At 35.6% G+C, this 12,927-nt stretch overlaps 1 protein-coding gene across 2 annotated transcripts in view; it reads left to right on the top strand.

Moving 5' to 3' along the window:
- Positions 1 to 12,927, top strand: part of SCLT1 (sodium channel and clathrin linker 1) — a 217,858-nt gene that overhangs the window by 149,216 nt on the left and 55,715 nt on the right. For both annotated transcript variants that reach the window (XR_006295405.1, XM_043568522.1), the window contains exons 16-17: positions 1,497 to 1,642; positions 7,731 to 7,923. Coding sequence is in view for 1 of the 2 variants with exons in the window: in XM_043568522.1 (XP_043424457.1) it covers positions 1,497 to 1,642; positions 7,731 to 7,923 (339 nt within the window). In the remaining variant the exon portion in view is untranslated. The remainder of the gene's footprint in view (positions 1 to 1,496; positions 1,643 to 7,730; positions 7,924 to 12,927) is intronic.

Here is a 12,927-nt window from a genome sequence, read left to right on the forward strand (position 1 = left end):
GTAAATGAGTCCTTTACAAAGCAGCATATAGCATACATGTCATATTCCAAGTGGGACCTTTATGGTCATCTTTCTCCTGCAAGGTTGATTCCTTCTGAGTTACTATATGTTATGGAATAGGTATAGATCCCATTTAGATTGCCACCTGCTATACATCAGGGCTGGGATGAATTTCTTAATATTACATGGCATAGAGTAAGGAATAGGCTTAATTGAGGAAATGTAAAGCTTATAATACTAAAGACAACAGGTAAAGAGAAGGCACAGGTCCCTAATTCTCCCACTGTCCCACAAACAAGTGTGCTGAAGTCAAAGCACTGCTGGGACTGTACTATAGGCCTGTATTTTAGTAGTGGGACATTAACTTGCTGATATTTTACCTTTTTATAGAGTAGGAGTGACAAAGCAGTCTTTTCAGTGGAAGAAGATACAGGTTATTGGCCAGGCAGTCTGGATTTAGAGGATAGCCTTGTGTGGAATTTGTCTGAAAATGTGAGCTGCTTAGCACCTGGCAACTTCACACTTCTTGGGATGTTATAGCCCCTGTGTCGTGGTAGGAAGCTTAGTCTTATAAGAAGCTGAGCTTGGGTACAGTCACTCCCGTTGGGGAAAGAGGAACTCCCGTTTCAGTTAGATCATTGTCTAGTTAAACCAGAGTAAGATTCTGAAGTCACTTTCAGATACTTCTACTCATTGCTCCATAGCATATGTCTGTATTTTTTAATACCAGAATATAGAATTTTCTTAAAAGGTATTCAAGACAATTGAATCAAAACAATTATCTCTAAGTGGTGACATTTAGAGTATTTTTTTTATTTCAACTATTTTATATTTCTTTTTAAAATATTGAAACTGTCCCCAGTACCAGATGACTTCACAGGAAGTTCTATCAAACAGTTAAAGAAGAGTTAATACCTATTCTTCCCAAACTATTCCCTAAAATAGAAAAGGAAGGAAAACTTCCATATTCATTCCATGAGGCCAGTATTACCCTAATACCAAAACCAGATAAAGACACCACTGAAAAAGAGAACTACAGGCTAGTATTCCTGATAAGCATAGATGCAAAAATTCTCAATGACAAAACTGAATCCAAACTATACATTAAAAAAAACAAATCATTCACCATGATCAAATAGGATTTATTCCTGGGTTGCAAGGGTGGTTCAGTATTCACAAATCAGTCAGCATGATACAGCACATTAATAAAAGAAAGGATAAAATAAATAATTAAAAATAAAATATTAAAACTTTTTGAATAGTTTACCATAAGCATGAGTAATTTCAAAAAATAAGCAATTATATGTCAGTTTTCAACATTTTATTTTATAAATATGAAACACCAAAATTATTGATATGTTTTAGTGTGTTACAATGGGAACAGATGAACACATGATTATGGGTTTTTATTTATCCATTGACTTCAGTTTCTAAACTGTATAATTTGTTAAGACAGTTTTCTTCTGTAAGGTAGTACATATAAGCTTCTTTTGCAGATTTACCATGAAGGCAGAGTAAATGAAAGTGATTACAGAAAACTAGAGGAAATGCACCAAAGATGCCTGGTTGCAGAGCGTTCAAAAGACGATCTTCAGTTAAGACTTAAGACAGCAGAAAATAAAATAAAACAACTTGAAATAAAGTAAGTTATTTTATATTTTCTATTAACATTTTTATAATTCACATACTTTTTGACAGATTCTTTACTTTTCTTAAATAGGACTTATATATATGTTGGGACAAAAAATTTAGCACCAAATAGAATTTTTTTCAAGCTTATTTCTGAAAACTAATTTGTTTCAGAAGAAAAGATTCAACAGTATTATACCATTTATATCAAATTTCTCCTTTCTGGCAGTTAAATAGAATGCTTATAAGATTGGGTTTTTCTTCATACTAACTAAGCTATTGCAGTAGCTTCCTTACAATTATTGCTTTTATAATCAGTTTATACTTATATTTCTTTTTTTTTGAATATTCTATAATAATCCTTCATGTTTATTTATTACATTGTCTATTAAAATGGTAAATTTATAATCTGGTATATCCGTTCTAACTAATTTTCTACCTTTCCTGCCAGAGTGTTACTTAATACAGTAAAACTTAATTTGAATTGCATGAAATCTCAATCTGTTACAGAATATGTTTGATAGATATTTTAAAAATAAAGATGAATACTGTCAGCAATATAGTGGAATGAATTGGAGGTACCCAGCCCATATCCCTCCACAGAAACAAATATGTGAAAGGCATCCCTGGACAAAAGTGCCTTTGTGAAAGCTTTGGGATCCAGGTAGGAGGTTACAAATCACTATTGGAGCCCAAAAACAGGGAGGCAGGCCTACACACCAGTGCCAGCATATACTATGGTCCTATCTATGGGCCAAAGCAGCCCCATCTACATGTGGACTTGGCTCTAGCCCTGCTTGTTAACAGTCCTGCACCTAGCCTCTTCCACTTAGGGATTCAGGAGAAGCCATGCCTGTGAGTGCTTCTGATAACAGGCCTGCCAAACTCAGACCTTACTGTCCCTGCAACCTGGCTTTAGTTCCACTCTACTGTAGTCTGGAAGCAACCCTGCCATCCAGAACCAGCCCAGTTCTGGGAGTACTAACAGTTACCCAGCAGAAGTCACACCTGGCCACACCTCTAATAACAGGCCTGCCAACCACAGACCTGACTGCAGACTTAGCAAAAACCATAAGACATGGATCCAGCTTTGCTGTACCACAGTTTGAGGTAGTCTTTCATAGATAGGCGTCCAGCCAACCACCCAAAAGACTCAGCACAAGCTACACCCATAGATGCTTCCAGTTACAGACCCACTGACCTCAGAACTGACTACAATCTGTGAAGTAGTTTTGTGACCCAGCTTTAGTCCCACTCTACCACAGTCCAGAAACAGTCCTATGCACATATGGACCAGCTCAGTGGCATGACAGGAGCACCTTTAGGAACTCACTGGACAAAACACTTGACTGTGCCCTTGGCTACATGCCTGCCAAACATGAACTTGGCAGTGCTCACATGACATGGTTTCAGCCTTGCTCAACCACAATCCCAGAAGCAGCCTCATCAGCTGTGGGACTTGGCAGGAGGAAGTCTTCCTCCTTCAGTCTGTAAGGACTAGAAGAGGAATCTGCTTCTTCAAATACACAGATACCAAGAAAGAATCGGGCAAATATGACATCATCAAAGGAAACTAATAAACTAATAAAGGAAACTAATAATTGACCCAAAAGAAATGGTGATCCATGGACTGCTTAACAAAAATTTAAAATATCGTCTTAAAGAAACTCAGCTAGGGGCGCCTGGGTGGCGCAGTCGGTTAAGCGTCCGACTTCAGCCAGGTCACGATCTCGCGGTCCATGAGTTCGAGCCCCGCATCGGGCTCTGGGCTGATGGCTCAGAGCCTGGAGCCTGTTTCTGATTCTGTGTCTCCCTCTCTCTCTGCCCCTCCCCCATTCATGCTCTGTCTCTCTCTGTCCCAAAAATAAATAAACGTTGAAAAAAAAAAAAAAAGAAACTCAGCTATAAGAGAACAGAGTCAACTAAATAAAATCAGAAAAATGTTACATGAACAAAATGAGCAGTTTAACAAAGAAGTAGAATCCATTAAAAAGAAACAAACAGAAATCCTGGAGCTGAAGAACTGAACTGAAAAATTCTGTGGAGTTTCAGTAGCAGACTTGATCATTCAGAAGAAAATCAGCATGCTTGAAGAGAGGTCATTTGAAATCATCCAGTTAGAAGAACAAAGAGAAGAATGAAAAAGACTGAAAAAAACCTACATGAGTTATGGGACATCTTAAAGTGAATTAGTATACACATTATGAAAATCCCAGAAGGAGCAGAGAATGAGAAAGGAACAGAAAGCTTGTAAAGAAATAATAATAGAAAACTGCCCAAATCTGGGGAGGGAATTGAACATCCAGATCCATGACACTCAAAGAATCACAGAAAGGCTCAACATCAAGAGGTCTTCACCTAGACACATTATAATCAAATTGCCAAAAATAAAAAAGAATTTTTAAAACAGGAAGTGACTCATCACATACATGGGACTCCCTCCAACCCCAATAAAAGTATTAATGGATTTCTTAGAAGAAACTTTTTAGCAGAGAGAAAGTGGCATGATATATTCAAAGTACTGAAAGAAAAAAAGTGCAAACCAGGAATACCATACCCAGCAAAGTTGTCCATCAAAAGTAAAAGTGAGATTAAAAACTTCCTAAGATGAACAAAAGCTCAAAAGGGAGTGCATCACTATTAGAGTTGCTGTATAAGAAAAGCTAGAGTTTTCAAATGGAACTAAAAGGATACTAATTAGAAACATAAAAATATGTGAAAGAATAAAACTTTCTGGTAAAGGAAAGTATATTGCCAAAGTCAGAATACTCTAAGACTCATAATAGTACTACATAAATCACTTTTAACTCTAGTATAGAAGCTAAAAGAGGGGCGCCTGGGTGGCGCAGTCGGTTGAGCGTCCGACTTCAGCCAGGTCACGATCTTGCGGTCCGTGAGTTCGAGCCCCGCGTCGGGCTCTGGGCTGATGGCTCAGAGCCTGGAGCCTGTTTCTGATTCTGTGTCTCCCTCTCTCTCTGTCCCTCCCCCGTTCATGTTCTGTCTCTCTCTGTCCCAAAATTAAATAAACATTGAAAAAAAAAAGAAGCTAAAAGATAAGATTATTAAAAATAACAAGAAGTACAATAATGTGATAATTGATATACAATATAAAAAGATGTAAAGTATGACATCCATAACACAGAATGTGAGGAGAGAGAGAAATAAAAGTGATTGAAATTGTTACCAATTTAAAATAGACTCATAACAGACGTTTTATGTAAGTCTCATGCTAATCAGAAAAAAAAAAAAAATGTGTAGTAGACACCCAAAAGGTAAAGAGAAAGGAATGAAAGCAGCTACTACAAAAATTCAACAAATCACAAAGGAAGACAACTAAAATAGGAATAAAAGAACAAAGGAACTACAGAATGGAAAACAACAAAATCACGAGTTACTACCTATTAGTAATTACTTTTAATTTAAGTGGATTAAATCATCCAATCAAAAGACAGAGTGACAGAATGGATTAGAAAATAAGATCCAACTATATGTTGCCTACTAGAAAGTCACTTTAAACTTGAGGAAACACATAGGCTGAAAATGAAGAGATGGCAAAAGATATTCCATGCGAATGGTGCCCAAAAGATAGCAGGAGTATCTTATATCAGACAAATAGAATTTAAGTCAAAAACTATCACAGGAGGGATGCCTGGATGGCTTGGTTGGTTAAGCATCCAACTTCGGCTCCAGTCATAATCTCAGGGTTCGTGAGTTTGAGCCCCACGTTGGGATCTCTGCTATCAGCATAGAGTCCATTTTGAATCCTTTGTCACCCTCTCTCTGCCCCTCTCCTATTCATGTGCATATGCTCTGTCTCCACCTCTCTCAAAAATGAATAAACATTGTTCAGTGCAGTTGTTGGGTTGTAGGGTAGTTCTATTTTTAACTTTTTGAGGAACCTCCATACTCTTTTCCAGACCTACCCTACGATCCAGCAATTGCAGTATTAGGCATTTACCCAAAGGATACAGAAATACTGATTCGAAGGGATATGTGCACCCTGATGTTTATAGCAGAATTATCAACGATAGCCAAACTGTGGAGAGATCCCAAACACCTATCGACTGATGAGTGGATAAATTAGAGGCAGCATATATACAATGGACCATTACTCAGCCATAAGAAAGAGTGAAATCTTGTCATTGGCAGCAGCATGGATGGAGCTAGAGTGTATTCTAAGTGAAATAAGTCAGGCAGAGAAAGACATACAGTATGATTTCATACAGTATGAATTCATATGTGCAATTTAAGAAATAAAACAGATGAACACATGGTGGGGAAGGGAGAAAAAAGAGAGAGGGAAACAAACCCTAAGAAACCCTTAAAGATAGAGCATAAACTGAGAGTTAATGGAGGGAGGCAGGTGGGGGATAGGCTAAATGGGTGATGGATACTAAGGAGGGCACTTGTTATGATGAGCACTTGGTGTTATATGTAAGTGATGAATCACTGAATTCTGCTCCTGACACCAATATTGCACTGTATGTTAACTAAAATTTACATCAAAATTTGAAAAGGAAAAATAAAATATGTGATTATTTCTGATCTTAGCATCTTTCTGATTTTATCATCCTTTGATAATTTCCTAGATCCATCATTTCATTAGAAACTTTATCAGCCAAAGTTGAATAGGAAAAAAGAGTTATAGTATACGGAACTAAAAGACCTTATATATATTTCCTCTGACATCTGTTGACCAGAGAATGTTCACAGTATTTGATTAGCTGGGTTTGAAAAGATAGAAATTTTAAAAGATAGGAATATAAGTTGTTAGCATATTGAAGCAACATACATGTTTGAAGGTTGTGTTACCCAATAATCCATTGTTGAGAAAGTTCAAGAACTATAACCTATTTAAACTGATAAAACGAGATTTGTAGAGCTGGAAGTTTATAAAAAAAATTTTTAAGTTATGCAACAGAAAAATATGAAATAGGTCTTATTGTAATTTAGTAATCTAGACAGCTAATGTGTCTTCCTATGGAGTTAATCAAAGTAGTAAAGTAGTTTTGATCATTATCTATTTCACCTTCCTTATCATTAGCTTCAGTTTATCCTCTTGAAGTCCTTGTTACACAGTGATTCTCAGTGTTAGTAAAAATTTGAAAAAAGTTTCACATAGATTTTATAGGTGAGTGGTAACTGTTCAGTGTATTAGTCAAGATTGCTAAGCCGAATGTATTTGCCTGGGCTAATATAACATTGTGAAACCACATAGTTTAAATCCTCAGTGAAGATAACAGCTCAAGCAACAACAGATGTTGGAGAGTATGCGAAGAAAGAGGATCTCTTTTGCATTGTTGGTGGGAATGCAAGCTGGTGCAGCCACTCTGGAAATCAGTATGGAGGTTCCTCAAAAAACTAAAAATAGAACTACCCTGCGACCCAGCAATTGCACTACTAGGCATTTATCCACAGGATACAGGTGTGCTGTTTTGAAGGGACACATGCACCCCCATGTTTATAGCAGCATTATCAACAATAGCCAAAGTATGGAAAGAGCCCAAATGTCCATCGATGGATGAATGGATAAAGAAGATGTGGTATATAAATACACACACACACACACACACACACACACACACACACACACACACTGGAGTACTACTTGGCAATCAAAAAGAATGAAATCTTGCCATTTGCAACTACGTGGGTGGAACTGGAGGGTATTATGCTAAGCGAAATTAGAGAAAGACAAAAACCATATGACTTCACTCATGTGAGGACTTTAAGAGACAAAACAGATAAACATAAGGGAAGGGAAACAAAAATAATATAAAAACAGGGAGGGGGGACAAAACAGAAGAGACTCATAAATAGAACAGACTGAGAGTTGCTGGAGGGGTTGTGGGAGGGGGGATGGGCTGGATGGGTAACGGGCATTAAGGAATCTACTCCTGAAATCATTGTTGCACTATATGCTAACTAATTTGGCTGTAAATCTAAAAAAATAAATAAATAAAAATCAAAAAAAGAAAATCCTCTGTGAAGAGAAATGAGTCAGAACAAAGAAAACAACTCTATACTATAAAACAGAGTGCTTGACTTCTGTTACAGATCATTAAGTTTAATTAAGGATTCCTTTTGTTTTTTTTTATCAGTTCCTCAGAAGAGATAGCACGTTGCCAAGAAATGATTCAGAAACTTCAAAACTTATTGGAGTCTGAGAGAGAAAACTGTGGATTTGTCAGTGAACAAAGGCTGAAACTTCAGCAAGAAAATGAACAGTTACAGAAGGAGACTGAGGATTTAAGAAAGATTGCTCTTGAAGCTCAAAAAAAAGCCAAATTAAAGGTATTTTCAAGTCTAGTTAGAGTTAAATGTGTACTTGTGAAAATCAAAATATAAGAGAGACCCAGTAAAACATTTTTAAGGCCTTTTTTTTTTTTGCCTTTTCATCAGATACCACTAAATCATAATGCAGAGCATTAACCAGTCTTTTTTGTATTGTAGAATTTGGCAAGCATACTTAAAAATGATTGCTTTCACTATCCACACACACAAAAAAATTCTTTCCAACCATGAAATACACTGATATTCTTGCCAAAGCAATTTAAGCAGTGCTAGCAAAACTATAGATGAGATAACTTTACAGACTGTCATCCTCTCTTCTATAATAGCCTCTTAAAAATTGAACTCTAAAACTAGCTCTATAGAGGATGCTACATCAGTATGCTCTGAGAACCTCTCATAGGTAGTCTAAAATTTCCATGCTAGGAGGAAGGCAAGGGATAAAAGTCTCTTCTAGAAAAAAAAATCCCCTTTATTTTCCCTCTCCTTCCCTCTTTCTTCATGGTAATGCTTAACATGCTTTGACAATAGGAACATGTTTAAGGGAGTTACAAGAAGCACTGGTGTGACCATCAGCATGTTGCTTGCTTTACCCCATTCCATGCAACTTTTATAAAAGGTGGCATTAACTCTTTATGGTAAAAAGCTGTATCTTCCAGTTTCATAGTAAAGATTGAGATAGCAGTATTCATGTTTCACTTTGTTTTTTGTTACTGTGTACTCATACAAAGTCACATTCCAACCTAATTCATATCAACCCATATGTATTGCCTTCTACTGCATGTATCAGACACTGTAGTTATTAATAAAAGCTTTAACTCTGAAAGACAGCTTTGTAGATCATACAGAGAGGTTTGTACTTTATGGTTTAGTATGTGGGAAATCTTTGAAGAACAAAAGGGAAGAATCACACCACCCGATATTGACGATATAAAGCTACAGTAACACTGTGCTATCAATAATAATCAATTTGATCAATGGAACAAAACATAGTCCAGGGACAAACCCATTTTTCATAATCACCTCATTTATAACAAAAGCACTACTGTAGTTCAACAGGGAAAGAATTATCTTTATAAAAAATGATGCTAGATCAATTGGGTCCATATTTTTAAAATAAACCTTGACCCCTATATCACAACACACATTTAAACTCATTTGAGCTGTCTTGTAGACCTAAATGCAACATATAAAACAGTGGACCTTCAAGCTTCAAATCTTCATGATCTTGGGTTAGAAAGAATTTCTTAATGAGAACACGAAATGCAAGAATCATAATAAATTAATTGGATTTCATTAAATTAATATTGAGTCATCAAAAGACACCATTAAGTACAATGCTAGCCCTGGTTTGCCAGTCTTGCCTCTTAAAAATCACAATCCAATTGTCGAAATAAAAAAAGACACCATTGGGGCATCAGGGTGGCTCAGTCAGTTGAGCGTCTGACTTTGGCTCAGGTCATGATCTCACAGTTTGTGAGTTCGAGTCCCACGTCAGGCTCTGTGTTGACAACTCAGAGCCTGAGCCTGCTTCAGATTCTGTGTCTCCTTCTCTGTCTGCCCCTCCCCTGCTCATGCTCTGTCTCTCTCTCTCTCAGAAATAAACAAATATTAAAAAAAAAAAAGACACCATTAAGAGGGTGAAAAGTAAGAAAGTATTTGGAATATGGAAAGTATATATAATGTATGTATAATATAATACACTTGTAATACAATAATATATATATGTATATATAATAGAACATAACCAAAAAAAGGACTAATATCTAGAATAGAATATAAAAACTGTTACCAGTTAATGATAAAATAGTTAGCAGTTAATAAGGAAAAAACAAACACCCGTTTCCAAAAGTGGGTAAAAACCTTAAATAGGCACTTCATAAAAGAGAATTTATGAAAAAATGTTCAACTGCATTATTAATCAGCAAAATAATGAAAATTGCAGTGAGGTACCACTGCATACCTACCAGAATGGCTAAAATAAAATTTAAAAAACTAAGACTATCAAGTGTTGACAAAGATATAAAGCAACTGGAACTTTCATACACTACTTTGAGAATGTAAGTTGGTACAACCAGCAGTTAGCATTATCTTTTAAAGTTGGACATACATACATACGTACGATGCCAAATAATCCTGGCTACATACCCATAGATATGAGTGCTTATGTTCATGAAGACATCTGTATAAGAATATTCATAAAAGTTTTAATCATATCAAACACTGAAAATAACTCATGTCCATCCACATGAGATTACATAAATAAATGGTGGTACACTCAGATAATGAAATAGATGCACCAATAAAACAGAATGAACTGTAAGTAATTATGGATGAGTCTCACAGACCTAATGTTGAACAAAGAAGCCAGACACGAAAAATCTCTAGTCTATTAATTTCATTATTTGAAAGTGAAGAATAGGCATAATTACCTATGAGGATGAGATCAGAATAGAGGTTACAACTTCAATTACAAAATGAGTAATGATTAGGACATATGAGTGAGCCTCCTGAGATATCTAAATCAGGGTGGTGACTCTGGCATGTCAGTATATGTGTAAAACTTGAGTTGGAATGTAGTTCATTGTAAGGAAAAGAAAGATAAATCTTGGCAAAGGAAAGTTTAGTAGGAGTGCAGATAAAACAAGTGTACTATGTGGTTGATGGGCGCATAGGGATTCGTTGTAATATTTTTATTTTTATTTTGTGTATGCTTGGAAGTTCTCATACCAAAATATTTCCATAGTAAAATAAGTCAGTGTACTTGGTGAAAAACTATTTGTACCTTGTTTGATTTTAAATTTTACATTATAAATTTCATATGGGTTTATAACTAAAAGCTATTAGTGACACTATAAAACATTAGTGGGAAATGTAGGCAGATATGTAACTGATAGATGGAAAAGAACTTTCCTAGCAAAACAAACAAAATTGGAAGATATTGCAAATGAATATATTGGTAGGTTTAGGTATATAAAGTTTTTAAATATTTAGAACCATTTTTAAATGTTTTGAAAAGAAATAACTGGGAGAAATAATTTTAGTAAATGGGACAAAAGACAAAAAACATTCATACATAAGGAGCTTTAAAAAATATTATAACCCAATAGAAGAACATGTAGGAGACATGAACAGAAGTCACAGACTAAGGAAACAAAGTGCTAGTAAATAACTTTTTTAAAGTTGAAAGTCACTATTAATTAATTGCATAGTTATCAGTGAGTGAATGTGCAACTGAGAGTTTAAAATGATACACATTTAGAGGCCCCTGGGTGGCTCAGTCAGGTAAGCATTCGACTTCAACCCAGGTCAATCGACTGCGGCTTGTCAGTTCAAGCCCCACATCGTCGGGCTCTGGGCTGACAGCTCAGAGCCTGGAGCCTGCTTCAGATTCTGTGTCTCCCTCTCTCTCTGCCTCTCCCTCCCTCACTTGCACTCTGTCTCTCTCAAAAAAATAAATATTAATTTTAAAAAAAAATGGTACACATTTAGAGTCTAAAATTTTCTCGTAAGAAAATAAGTAAAATATTTCATAATTCAAAAAATCCATTGCAACATTATTCATAACTAGAAATGAAGGAACAATGAGATGGTACATCTATAAAATACTGTATTGAGTCATCATTAAAAATTGGTTCTAAATAATTTATAATGTTTTTTATATTGCTATGTCTAAGTTTTAAAACAATAAGAAAAAATATAAGTATATATATATTGCAATTCTGTATTCACTACTCTAACTTCTAAAATTCATAAATAAAAAACAACAGGTAGAGTAGAGGTAGTTATCTCTGAGTTGTCAATTACAGAAACCTTATATTTGTTTTTAATTTTTTTTCTCTTCCATTACTTTACAATATGTTTATGTTTAGGGGTTTTGGTTTTTATAATGGGGGAGAGGGGAATTCATGACTTTCCCTACCTGGTGCTACATTTTATCTATCTTTAACAGTTCAGGATAGTAATTGATGTTTTGGAGAACAAAAGGATAACAGAACTATTTGTGTGAGTGGTTCTCTGCAGAGGAAGAGCACAAAGAAAAAAGGGAGACCATAAATCCTTTCTTCCTACCAATATATTGAATTTAATCATTAGTGGGACTTCTGTTATAGGAGACTCAGTTGTTTGTAGTCCATAGCTGCAGATCTGTCCAGTTTAACAGTTGGAATTTCACCAGCTAAAGGATCTGGCATGTGTTTAAAGACTACATTTTGATACCAAAAAGCCATCATTAATTTGGTCTGCAGATGTGTTTTGGTAACTTTACTATGTTTCAGGTGCTGAAAATGTAATGAAGACATGCGCCCCCCCCCCACCTTAAAACTCATTTTTTCATGGAGATGGGCAAACTTTAACATGTATTTACAAACTAATAAATACTCTTTAGGAAAAACATAGGGCACTGAGAGAACTTATAACAGAGGGACTTGATTTGGTTCTAGATAGAAGCAATAATTGAACTAAGTTTTAAAAATTGAATAGAAATAACTAAGACAAGCAGGAGGGGTAAGATTACTTCAGGCAAAGGGAACTACATGTGAAAATGAGCCAAGAATGAGAAGCCATTGTAACAGAAACAAAGAAAAAAGAGGGAATAGTAGCACAACACAAGCTTGTTAGAAGTAGACAAAGACCAGGTTGTCACAAAGAACCTCAGAACAAGGCTTATCAAATTACAAATAAACTTTCTAAGAAGAAATGGGGAGTTAACTAGGCACGCAGACTTCTAAAACTGTATAGATGCATTTATCAGTTTTTAATATATATATGAGAGAGACAAAGACAGAAATAGTTCTACCTAACACATAAGAACCATGGCTTCTCCAGGCAAGGTTGAGATTGAGACAGAGAAGGAGTAGGAGCATATTCAAATCTAAATTTGCAGAATCCAATAAGACAGAAATTAAAATAGCAGGAGTCAAGGAGCCTCTGGAGCTTGTAATATAATAGAGAATTAATAAAACCAAGGTTATTTTCCCAGTGCCAGTATTTATAAAGTCTTAAATT

Source organism: Prionailurus bengalensis, chromosome B1, assembly GCF_016509475.1.
Source record: "Prionailurus bengalensis isolate Pbe53 chromosome B1, Fcat_Pben_1.1_paternal_pri, whole genome shotgun sequence".
Taxonomy (NCBI): Eukaryota; Metazoa; Chordata; class Mammalia; order Carnivora; family Felidae; genus Prionailurus; species Prionailurus bengalensis.